This window comes from Pteropus vampyrus, unplaced genomic scaffold, assembly GCF_000151845.1.
Source record: "Pteropus vampyrus isolate Shadow unplaced genomic scaffold, Pvam_2.0 Scaffold35, whole genome shotgun sequence".
Lineage (NCBI taxonomy): Eukaryota > Metazoa > Chordata > Mammalia > Chiroptera > Pteropodidae > Pteropus > Pteropus vampyrus.
In genome coordinates, this window is record NW_011888816.1 from 1,364,225 (window position 1) to 1,375,521 (window position 11,297).

An 11,297-nucleotide genomic window follows, 5' to 3' on the forward strand; every position below is an offset into this window, starting at 1 on the left:
AAAAAAAAAAGTAAGCAGATGTCCTGGATCTGAGTAGCAGAAGAGGAGCTTCAGGGAAGAGCCACATTTGAATAGTTTAGGGATGGGATCGGTGGGAGTCAACTTTTCAGCCCTCCCAGGCTTCAGCCCTAACTGGTTCACATCCAAACCAGCCTCCCTAACAGAGACTGTTGTGCTTAGGGCATGTGTGGCGAAATAAAGAATTTATGTAGCACTTTGTATCCAGCATTTGCACTAAGACCCACCCCTCAAGTCACTTAGAGCTTGATAGAGGAAACAAGACTCATTTATGTGAAATTACTCAATCCAGTGAGTATGGGCTAAACCCAGGCACTGTGCCAGGCTTTGAAAGGACAAAAAGATGGCTCCCCAAATGCCATATTCTTTAACACCTTCCTGCCTGCCTCATCTCTGCCTTCAGAAGACATGACCTCTATGAAACTTCTCAAAGCCCCCCCAGTTACTCCTCCTCTGTCCTTCATTTTGTCTGTATATCCAAAATGATGTAATACGCATCATTTCGCATGGCAATTACTTAACTTCCTGTATATCTCCACCACCAAATCGAACTCTAAGTATCTTAATCCTTATCTTTCTTCCCAGCACCTAGGACAGTGCCTGGCACCAAATAGTGAGTGACAAGTTACATTGGTTAGTTTACTATGCTTGTCATCAGGCAAGGCTTCATGGAGAAGGGGATATTCTGATGGAATCTTGATACATAGGTAGGTCAGCAGATAGGGATGGAAGCAACAACATTGGGAAAAATGTAGACATGGTGAATTCTGGACTGTATGTAGACGTGATTGTGGGGCAGATAGAGGTGAGGCCTTACGAACTATTCAGTAGGCAACAAGGAGCTGTTTTTGGTTAGAGATAACATATCAGGGATCCCCAGGACCAAACGGTGATGATGACAAAGAGGATGACGTCTGAGAAAAGGGACGTGGATTCAGCTGTAAAGAAATTATGAGACCTGATTTTATAGTTTGCTTGAGGTCCTGGCGATGATCAGTGTTCATAGTCAAAACTTTGAAGGGTACAGCTTGGAATGCTAACTTAGGAGAACTCTGAGGGAGAGTCTTTCCAATTAGTATCAGTGATTTGGGATTGCTTATTTAGTCAAGAGACTTTTCTGTAGAGAAATGCCCCATGTCCTTGTTTGTGAAAACAGCTTCATTCTTAATGAGTTTGGCAATACAATCATTCTAGTGATCTGATAAAAAGAAAAGTTTCATGGGAACTCATTATGTAATTGAGCTAAATCATCGTATTCACCTTGTCGAGAGTAAATTCAGGAGAGGCTATGAACAGTCTTCACTGGTTGCCGCCACTGTTCTTTAGACTGGTCTCTTGTTTTTCCAGCCAGTTGTATAAACAAAAAGTCAGAATTAATGATTCACGATCTAGTGAACACCAGGAATGATTTTATTTCATTTTCTCATTTTCTTGGCTAAGAGTACGTATTAATTACCTACTTATTTATGGTCACTTATTGGAAATTTTAGAGAAAAATAGGCAAAATTAATGACTAGCAAACTAACATGGATATCATTAAAGAGAATACACTTGTCAAGTGATGAGCAGACATGGGATGCAGACAAAGTGGACGAGCCCTTGGCAGGGCTCCAGGTAGTTCATCATTTTTCATTCTATTGGTCATTCATGAGTAGATCAACAAATATTTCTTGTCCCCGCTGTTTGCCAGGCTCTCTGCCTTACATACGGACGTGAAACACATGGTACCTCTCTCACAGGCGCTCACCTAATAGAGACAGAAAAACATTAGTAACAGTGTGGTACATGCTACCTATGAGAGCTGTTCCCAGTGAGAGATAGGAGGTGAGATCAGGAGAGCACTTCGAAAGGATCCAAGTCTGGAAGGTAGTTTGAGTCAGTGTTGGCCAGAGTCAGTGGGGCTTCCTAGGCACTGGGAACTTTAAGAGAGAGGGAGGGCAAAGGAGCTAATATAATATGTTCATGGATATGCACACTCAAACCTGGCTGGAGTCCAGAGACCATGAGCGTGGTGGAGTGTGGTGGAGGTCATAGGGCAAGGACAGATCCTTCAGGGCTTTGTCATCCTGCTTGAGAGACAAGGCTCTGTGAGAGGTGGCTAACAAGCTGTTTAACTACTGTGTGATGGGTGCACATGCCTTTCAACCCAGCAGTTTCACCTCCAGGAATTTATCTTACATAGAAGTTTGCAAATGTGAACAAAAACATGCAAATTTTTTATCATAGTAGAAATAAACTAGAAACAAGCAAAATTTTTATTTACGAGGTACTGGTCAAATAAACCGTGAGATGACCACATACATAATGCTAGGCAGTTGTTTTTAAAAATAAGTAATTCTATATGTATCTCAAGATATTGTACAAAGTTGTTGTTTTTTTTTTTTTTGAGTAAAAAGTTGGGGCTTTTATGGTGTCTGATATTTTTTAAAAATCTAAATCAACTGGCCAAACGTTACCATGTATATAGTGAGTGAGTGCATGGTTTCTGTTATTCTCTACACTTTTTTATGTTTGGGGAGTTTCATAATTTAAAAAGAAAAGAGCACATCACATAGTATTATGTACTGTATCCTGTTTGTATACAAAATGATTTAGATAACTCCATATTTTTATACACGTAGATAACAGTTGATAACATACCTGTCGGAAGGGAGGAGAGATGCACAGGTGGGAGAAAGAGTACCTTCTTACTTGCTGCTCTCTGTGCTTGGTGGTGGTTGCTTATTTTTTGCCACCCTTTGGGAGAGGTGGAAGTACAAAGGCTTGATGAAGAGCAGGCTGCCCTGAGTAGGCTGGGAATGCAGCCTACGTGAAGCAGAGGGCCCCTGACTCTGGGAACTGCAAGCTGGGGTCCTCCTGAGGTGGAAACTCATCTCGTTGGACAGCACCCCAGGCTCACTGGCAGCTAGACCTCTCCCCTACCTGACAGGTTAGGCTTTTAAGAGTTACTTGAAAATTCATTGCCAAACACATATAGTCAGTAGAGTTCCCTTCTCAGTTTAGTAATCACAGTTTCTCACAGACAGTGGTTGTATTTGGTTCAAGGTCAGCAGCTTACACATTGTGTTTGTGTTTTCCCCTAGAGAATCCAGCCCCAGCTCCCAGATGAAGATGGTGATCACAGTGACAAAGAAGACGAACAGCCCCAAGTTGTGGTTTTAAAAAAGGGAGACCTGTCAGCTGAAGAAGCCATGAAAATTAAAGCAGAAATAAAGGCCGCCAAAGCAGGTACATCAGAGTGTTCTGGCTTTTCTAACAGTTTAAGGAGCCCGGAGTATGAAATTATTTTATATAATAGTATGGTAAGTTCGAAGGACACAGTCCTGGGTTCAAACTTTGGCTTTAACACTTACCAGATATGTGACCTGGAACAAGTTATTTCACCTCTCAGCCTCAGTTACATCATCAGTAAAATGGAAACAATAATTATGTCTACTCATGGGGTTGTTAAGAGGATTAAGTGCAAATTTAAGTAAAAACATCTTATTTTTAAAATAATAAGTGGTTAGGTTTACAGACTAATCAGAGATCTATTTAATGATTGCCTGAAGTGTGGTGTGCTATATAGTGTATTTTTCATTATTCCTAAATATTTATTACATTGGAAAACGCTGGAGTTCCAATCACTTTTCAAAATAGTTAAAATTATAGCCTGATTGTAATTCCTGGAGGACTGGAACACTTCAGGGAGTGAGTTTTTATAAGGGACTGCATGTCTGGCTGCATGCAGTTAGAGGCAGTGGATGGAGCAGACCAGACTGAGCTGACTCGAGACCATCCTTAAATACAGCGTGAGATTTCCTTGCCTTCTGATTCTTCAAGGCAAAGTAATGAGGAGAGAAGGAAGTTGTTTACCTTTGTTTTTGCTGCAGATGAAGAACCAGCTTCAGCTGATGGGAGAATCATGTATCGAAAACCAGTCAAGCGTTCCTCCGATGAAAAATATTCAGGTTTAACAGCAAGCTCAAAAAAGAAGAAGACAAAGGAAGATGAGGCAGATGAGCAGGACTCGGTTAAAAAGAACTCGCAAAAGCAAATCAAAAACAGTAGCCTCCTTTCTTTCGACAGTGAAGATGAAAATGAATAAGTATAGTCTTTAAGAGTATATGGGGTATTTTTAAAAAAAATATTTTTTCATATTATAAAGATAATACAAGTTCATTATAGAAAATTTAGAAAATACAGAAAAAATTTAGTAAGGGAAAAACATGTCCACCCATCAATACACCTTTGACTTGAAATGCTGACTCTGTAGACTATTAACATGTTATTTCCCGTGTGGGGCGTGTATGTATGTAAATTACATTTTTTAAGCACACTTCCCCTGCCCCTGCTAAGGGTAGTCATGTGACAGCTCTGGCAAGTTACGAGATACAAGTGGGTCATCTACAAGTAAGGGTCTGATACAAGTTAGGATCTAACGTATAACCTGGTGACTGTAGTTGATAACACTAAAAAGAGTGAGTACAAGTGGAAGTCTGCTTAATAAAGCTACTGGGTTTTTTGATGCAAAAGGACAGATTTGGCAACGTGAACCTTTGTCCTTCTCCCTTTATCCTATCCGGAGCAGAGACATGAAACCTAGGAGTACCGGGCTCATTTTTAGACATAAGGAAGGCAGCCACATGCTCGGGCTCCAGTGGAAAGACTCAAGGAGGTTGGATCCTAATGGCATGCCTGGAGGAGCTACTGCACCAGCCTTGGACTGCCAAACTCATGGGGTTCTTATCTAAGTCTCTGTCAGGTTTCTGTTATGTGCAGCCTAAGTAAGACCGTGGTCAAACGTGCTTGTACAGAAACCTCCAAGTGTATTTCTGATGATTCTAGGATGGAAGAATGGAAGCAGAATTACTGGGTCAAAGTATTGAAGTCTTGTTTTTCTTCAATCCTTAGAAATATTTTTTCCAGTTTCATTGAGAAATAATAAACATCACTGTAGAAGTTTAAGGTATACAGCATAATGGTCTGATTTACATCTATTGTGAAACGAAAAGTATTTAAATATTGTTAAAGCTTTTGATGCTTAAATTGCTTTCTAGAGAGGTTTTTACCATTTTATTCATTTACCATCTACAAGAGCTCACTGTACTTCATCCATAACCGTGTACCAGCCATGGGCTGGCACCAGCCATTTCATTTTTGTCAATTCAATGTATTGAAAAAATTTTCTTTTGTTAAATTCATTGGAGTGACAGTGGTTATTTAATAAGATGATTTAGGCTCAAAGTGTACAATTATGTCATATGTATATTGCATAGTATTAAAACTTTAATAAATTTAATTGGTATTTCTTTGATTTACCAGGAAGGCTGAACTGTTTTTCATAGGTTAACAGACCATTTCGTATTTTTTTAAATTAACTTTTTGTTCATTTCCCATTAGTATAGTCATATTTTTCTTACTAAATGGTAATCTGTAATGTCAGTTTTTTGTTGTTGTTTTTCGTTTCCCAACCTGTATCAGATAAAGAATCACCTATATTCTCATTCTTTATTTTTTTACATTTTAAACTTTATTTTGGTTCATTTTTATTTTGGTATACTTTTTTTCCTGAATAATTAATTGTCCTAGAACTACATCTGTGTCTCACTTACTTGAAAGACCATCGAAATGAGAGAGAGATTCTCTAAGTTTTGGGGTAGAGAAGGGATAGAACAGTAAAGTTAGAGCCTTTCTAGATTAACTCCAAGACCCTGCTTAATAGCCTAACAGGTTTCATTACTGCAAGTCAACCAAGACTGGGGACTTGTCAAAATCCCATCCTCAGCCACATCCATTTCAGAGCAACCACATCTATCTTTCCCCCATTTTAAGACCTAGTGCCTTAAAGAATACTCAAAAGTGATTTGTGTGTGGGGGTTAGGGAGCCCTGAAATAGACTCTCTAGATTCCACAAACTAGTCCTGAAACCATTCTGCAGTACTGTCTTTAATGGACACTTACTCATTATACAAGCCAAGTACTTTTAAATCTGTATCACTGCTTTATCTATCCTTGTACCAATATCACACTTTTAATTGCTGTAAATTTTAATATGTCTTAGTATCTAGAGGTGGGAGTCTTGAGGGCAAGGACTTTGTCTTTATTTATCACTATATCCTCCATACCCAGAACAGTAGCATATTAAGAGCATTATAAATATAGTTAGAATGAAGGAGAGTGTTTCTCTCATGTATTTTTTTTAACAGACCAGTGCTTGTCAAAGTGTGGATCCTGAACTAGTGGCATCTGCACCCCTGGGAACTTAAAAATGCAAATTCTCAGGGCTTGCCTACAGAATCGGGATAGGGCCCAGAATTCTAACAAGCCTGCCATATAGTTTTGATGGTCAAATTTAAGAAATATTGCTAAAGCCTATTACATTATTACAATAAGTGGGATAAAATAAAAAATTTAAATAATATGAAAGACTATATAAAGGTCTTAAATATTTAAATTTATTCATATTGATGAAGTCTTTACCATAGGTGATATTTTTAACAACGTAAGTGTACATTGTCAGCCAGGAAGCACATCTTGTGATGAAAGACCAAGGTATGTTAGCATGTGAGAGATGATGAGCAGCCTTAAGAAAAGTTTCACCTTCTCTAAACTAAGAACAGTAGGCCCTGTTAATGCAGGATCTGTTTTGCTGAGAAAAGTGAGTTTGGGGCCAGCGAAGAGGCTAGTCCTCTTCCCTCGTGAACTGCCCCCATTTGTTCTCAGGAATGGATCATGGGAGCAGGGCTAGACAGGCCAATGATGTGCTGCTGGGGCAGAAGCAGGAGTACTAAAAAGAGCCTGGACCATCTGGTGCCAAAAAGAAAGTGCTGAAAGAATGAGGACATGTCAAAAGGACATAAACGGAGAAGGGATAGGTCTTCCTTACAACAAACATTCTAATTACCAATGGCCAAATCCGGAACAATTTGAACAAGAAAATAAATTATGATAGTAGTAGATTGCAATCCATAGAATAAAATTCTTATTAAACTTTTATTAGGCTATAAATTAACTGTTAAATAAGGGAGAAGGAGTAATGATGGAAATAGAAAAATCATCTAGCAAATTCCACAGTAATAAGTTGCAATGGACCGGATGGCAGCCTCCAGACAGGTAGGTCCTACTCCCTGGTACCTGTGAATGTAACCTTCCATCGTGAAGATTTCTCACATGTGATTAAGGCTCTCAAATAGATAATCCTGGATTATCTAAAAGCCATCATTAATTTCCTTATCAGAGAGAGAGGCATAGGGAGGTTAGACAGACAAGGCAAAGTGAAGACAGGCAGAGATGGAAATGATGTGGCTAAAAGCCAAAGAATGCCAGAAGCTGGAAGAAGCAAGGATTCTCTGCTAAAGTCTTTGGAGGGAGTGTGGCCCTACCAACACCTTGACTTCAGCCTAATAGAACTGATTTCAAACTTCTGGTTTCTAGAAATCAGAGAATACATTTCTGTTCCTCTAAGCCACCAAGCTTGTGATAATTTGTTACAGCAGCCATAGTGAAAACATACATAAGTGGTGTTGGAGAGATTCCTCAAAAGATTTGAAAATTAGTGGCCAATAATATTGGAAAAAGAATAGTTACACAGTCTCAAAGTATCTCTCCACTAGATACTTCGTAATTAGAAAAGGAAAATTAATAACTTTACAGTAGAGAAACCGGACAGATGCCAGCTTATCATAATGATCAAAGTAACATTACTAGTAATAAGTCATATTGACATCATGACCTGATATGACATAATGAGAAGGGCACATCACTTCCAACACTTCCAAAGGCCAAGATCTTTCTAGGGCCTTGGTTTTCAAGGATAAGTTTCAAGGGCAACCTGTGTCCACTACTGAAGAGGCCAAAAATCCTAGGAGATGGCAGTGGCACGGTAATGTCAAGAATATCCATAAGAAAAAAATAATTATGAGAACAAAAAAAAAAAAAAAAAACCATGCTGAACTTTGTTTTCAGTAGCCACATTAGTAAACTTCTAGAACTTCTATAACTGAAAACTAATTAATGGCACTTATTTATTATATACAGCTCATTTTATTCTCAAGACAACCCTAACAAGTAGCCTCACTATTCCTTGGGGGAGGAGAGAGGGGAAAACAGGCTCACACACCCATTACGTGTCAGAGAAGACATCAAAGTCAAGGCTACCCAGTACCAAGTCGCTTTTCTTTCAAAACACACTGCCACTTGTTCAACATATAAAACATTCATCCCAAATGAAGACTGAGTCTCAAACTCCTAAGAACTGAGAAACAAATGACATTTTCGTACAAGTCTTTCCACACTGGTTATATCCCAAATTTTATTGTCCGGCATGAAGCTTCTGATGTCAGACAAGCGCAGAACTGTGCCTGAAGGATTTCCCACATTCAACACACACATAAGGCGTTTCTCCAGTATGAATCCCATAACGTTCACTAAGTTGTGCTTGCCTGCGGAAAGTTTTTTCACATTCACTATACTTATAAAGTTTCTCTCCAGTGTGAGTTCTCTCATGTTCAACAAGGGACGAGTTCTGAGTGAAGGCTTTACCACATTTTTTACATACATAGGGCTTCTCTCCTGAATGAATTCTCTGATGCTGCATGAGGCATGCACTCTGATTAAAGGCTTTCCCGCATTCATTACACTTATAAGGTTTATTCCCAGAATGACTTCTCTGATGAGTAAGGCAGATGCTCTGGCTGAAGGCTTTGCCACATTCAGTGCATTTATATAGTTTCTCTCCGGTATGAATCCACAGGTGTTTAATAAGGGAGGGGCTCTGACAAAAGACTTTGCCATATCCTGTGCGTTTATAGGGTTTCTCTCCGGTATGAATCCTCAGATGCTGGGCAGGGATCGTTCTTGCTTGAAAGGCTTTCTCGCATTCATTACATTTATAAGGTTTCTCTCCTGTATGAATCTTCAGACGTTGGGTAAGATTTGACTTTATGGAAACAAGTTCCACACTCACTACACACGTAGGGCTTCTTGCCGAATGATGCCGAGTGAGAGATGATCTCTGAGTAAAGAATTTTCCACATTCACCACACTTCGAAAGTTTCTTCTGCATGTTAAGTCTCTGATGTTTCATTTGCAGTGAAACCCAGCTGGAACACATGCTGCTTGTAACACGGTGAAGGGGCTGTTCGTCCAATAGGTTCAGGTTTAGAGGAAATTTCGCTCAAATTCATGATATTTACATAGTACTTTCTCAAAGGTGATTATTGTTAGAGTAACAGTTCTCCTGAGAAAGTTTACATGTGTGAACGTGTTGTCCTCACAGTCATTCCTGGAGGATTTCTCATTTCTTGCTCAGCATGCATCTTCGATTTCTCCAAATGTGAACACCTGATGCCCAGGCTCTCTGACTCGCCGCATCTTCCTCAAGACATTTAACACTGTGCCATCAGGGCTGGTCTTCTCGCCTGAAAAAATATTCACAAAGAAAAATGTCCTCTGTGCAGAACTGGGGACCTCAATGTGGAGGCTTCATTTTTATCGTCTTCTCAATAATAGAGAAAGGAGATAACAATGACACGGGGAAAAGATTAGAATAGGTGACAGGGAGAGAGAGATTCAGTAGTGACATGTCTTGTGAAGTCTATAAAATTCCCTCTAGTGACTGATCCTGAAACAATTACTAATAATCCAGCTAATTTAGTATCAAACAGTGATAAACAGTAGGAGAATGTGACAGAGATAAAGTATACTCATCTTGGGTAAATTAAGCATTGGGGAAAATTACCACCCACCTATAGTCTTTACACCAAAAAAATAGGTGAAAAATTATATTTCCTTAGGTTGCCTATAAGCAATATCTTGGCAGACTAGTGATAATTGGAAGTTTCTCTCTCAAGGATTCAAAAGTAATCCAGGCTATAACTTACTGGGTTCATTTTACCAATTCTTCCTTATTCACTCACCTTGATAAATGTCTCTTTAGACCTCTGTTTCTCTCCAAAACATTCAGCATCTATAGCTCTCCCCCTAAGTACAACTGGGAAATCTCTAGGTTTGAAAACTAGAGCCCTGCTAACTGATCTGTACTGTAACCAATTACTCCATAGCCTTCTTCCCAAACAGGCCACTCTCATTCTGATCTGAAAGGTTGGTGCCATTTCTGGGTGGTTCTGTGTTTTCAGTCTGAAGGGTCTAGGTACAGTGTCACTGGTGGGTCTTACTACATGTCTGCCACCACCGCTGAATGAGCACCCCCATAACAACCCATCCTGAGCTCTCTACTTAGATTTTACTTACCTAGTGACAAACTGTTAGGAACACAAGTAACAATCATTTCCCAAGAACTCTCCTCTTGAGGAAGGGCAGGAATCTGAGGCACAAAGGAGAAAGAACACCCATAAATCATCAGCCTACTTCCTCCATACTCTGGATTCAGGGGAACCTAGGACTATCCCATCCCTAACCAAATGACTATTTTAAGTCTGAATGAAAGAATACCATTGTTCTCCTAGAAGACTATTACGAAGGACAAAAAGTCAGCGTGGGTAGACTTCAGAGAGATGTGACAATGCACAAAGAAAGAGGGCAAGTGCTCCTAAAGACTAAGCTTCCTGGGGTAAAAAGAGCTAAGGTCAGAGCCCAAAGCACACCCTTCCTCCATATCTAATGCAGAAGCCGCTGACTTCAGAAGTCAAAGACGGTGGGGCGACAGTAGCGGGCAGTGAGACAAGCCCTGGATTGAGTCAAGAGGTCGTGATTCTAGTCTCTGCTCTGCCACTGACTTGTTCAATGACCTGAAGCAAGTCACTCAATTTCAACTGTGATTTTTTTCTTATCTGTGAAATGAAATTGAAAAACTAGATATCTCAAGTTTCCTTTAGTCACAACATTCTGTGACGCTTTGATTCTAAAGACATGGGAAAAGAGCAAAAACCTTAAATCAAGCCCTTCAGTCGGTCTTTGATTGACACTGGTTTTTCATCATTTTATTTGAAAAGTACTAACTGAACAGCTACTACGAGTCAAGCAGTGAGATCACCTCTTGAGAAAAAGCTGAGTCAACAGCAGGGATCCTTCCCAGCAGTTATTTTCCACAATCAGAGGTGGAGAGATTTCAGGAAAATAAGACAGCCTCTGTGTGAAGCAGAATCTCCAAAAAGACAAAGGGGAGTCTGTTGGAAGAAGGGCCCCTCCTAAGAGGAAGGTTTTAAGAACTACTCTGAATAGAAAGGAATGAATGCTATTAAAAGGCGGAGACCTGGTTTCCAGTCTAATGCAGCCCAAACCACCAGCATCTTATTTGACATTGAACAAAGACTTTTCAAACTTCTAGTCAGATTTTA

General features: G+C 39.7%; 3 protein-coding genes across 4 annotated transcripts in view; 1 reads left to right on the forward strand and 2 right to left on the reverse strand.

Moving 5' to 3' along the window:
• The first annotated feature begins 775 nt into the window (after window positions 1-775).
• Window positions 776-5,498, forward strand: KIAA1143 (KIAA1143 ortholog). The gene is made up of 3 exons (XM_011357479.2): window positions 776-823; window positions 3,102-3,246; window positions 3,891-5,498. Exons 1-3 carry the CDS (start codon window positions 776-778, stop codon window positions 4,103-4,105), a joined length of 408 nt encoding a protein of 135 aa, XP_011355781.1. The 3' UTR covers window positions 4,106-5,498.
• Window positions 5,499-6,433: 935 nt separating this feature from the next.
• ZNF501 (zinc finger protein 501) lies at window positions 6,434-9,149 on the reverse strand. The gene is given in 3 exon segments (XM_011357347.2): window positions 6,434-8,939; window positions 8,941-8,989; window positions 8,992-9,149. Coding segments are annotated over 3 exon segments (798 nt in total). The 5' UTR covers window positions 9,113-9,149; the 3' UTR covers window positions 6,434-8,311.
• A 199-nt stretch (window positions 9,150-9,348) lies between these two features.
• Window positions 9,349-11,297, reverse strand: part of LOC105290303 (zinc finger protein 197) — a 68,731-nt gene continuing 66,782 nt past the window's right edge. For both annotated transcript variants that reach the window (XR_002779683.1, XR_002779682.1), the window contains one exon: window positions 9,349-9,496. The gene's annotated coding sequence lies outside the window, so the exon portion shown is untranslated. The remainder of the gene's footprint in view (window positions 9,497-11,297) is intronic.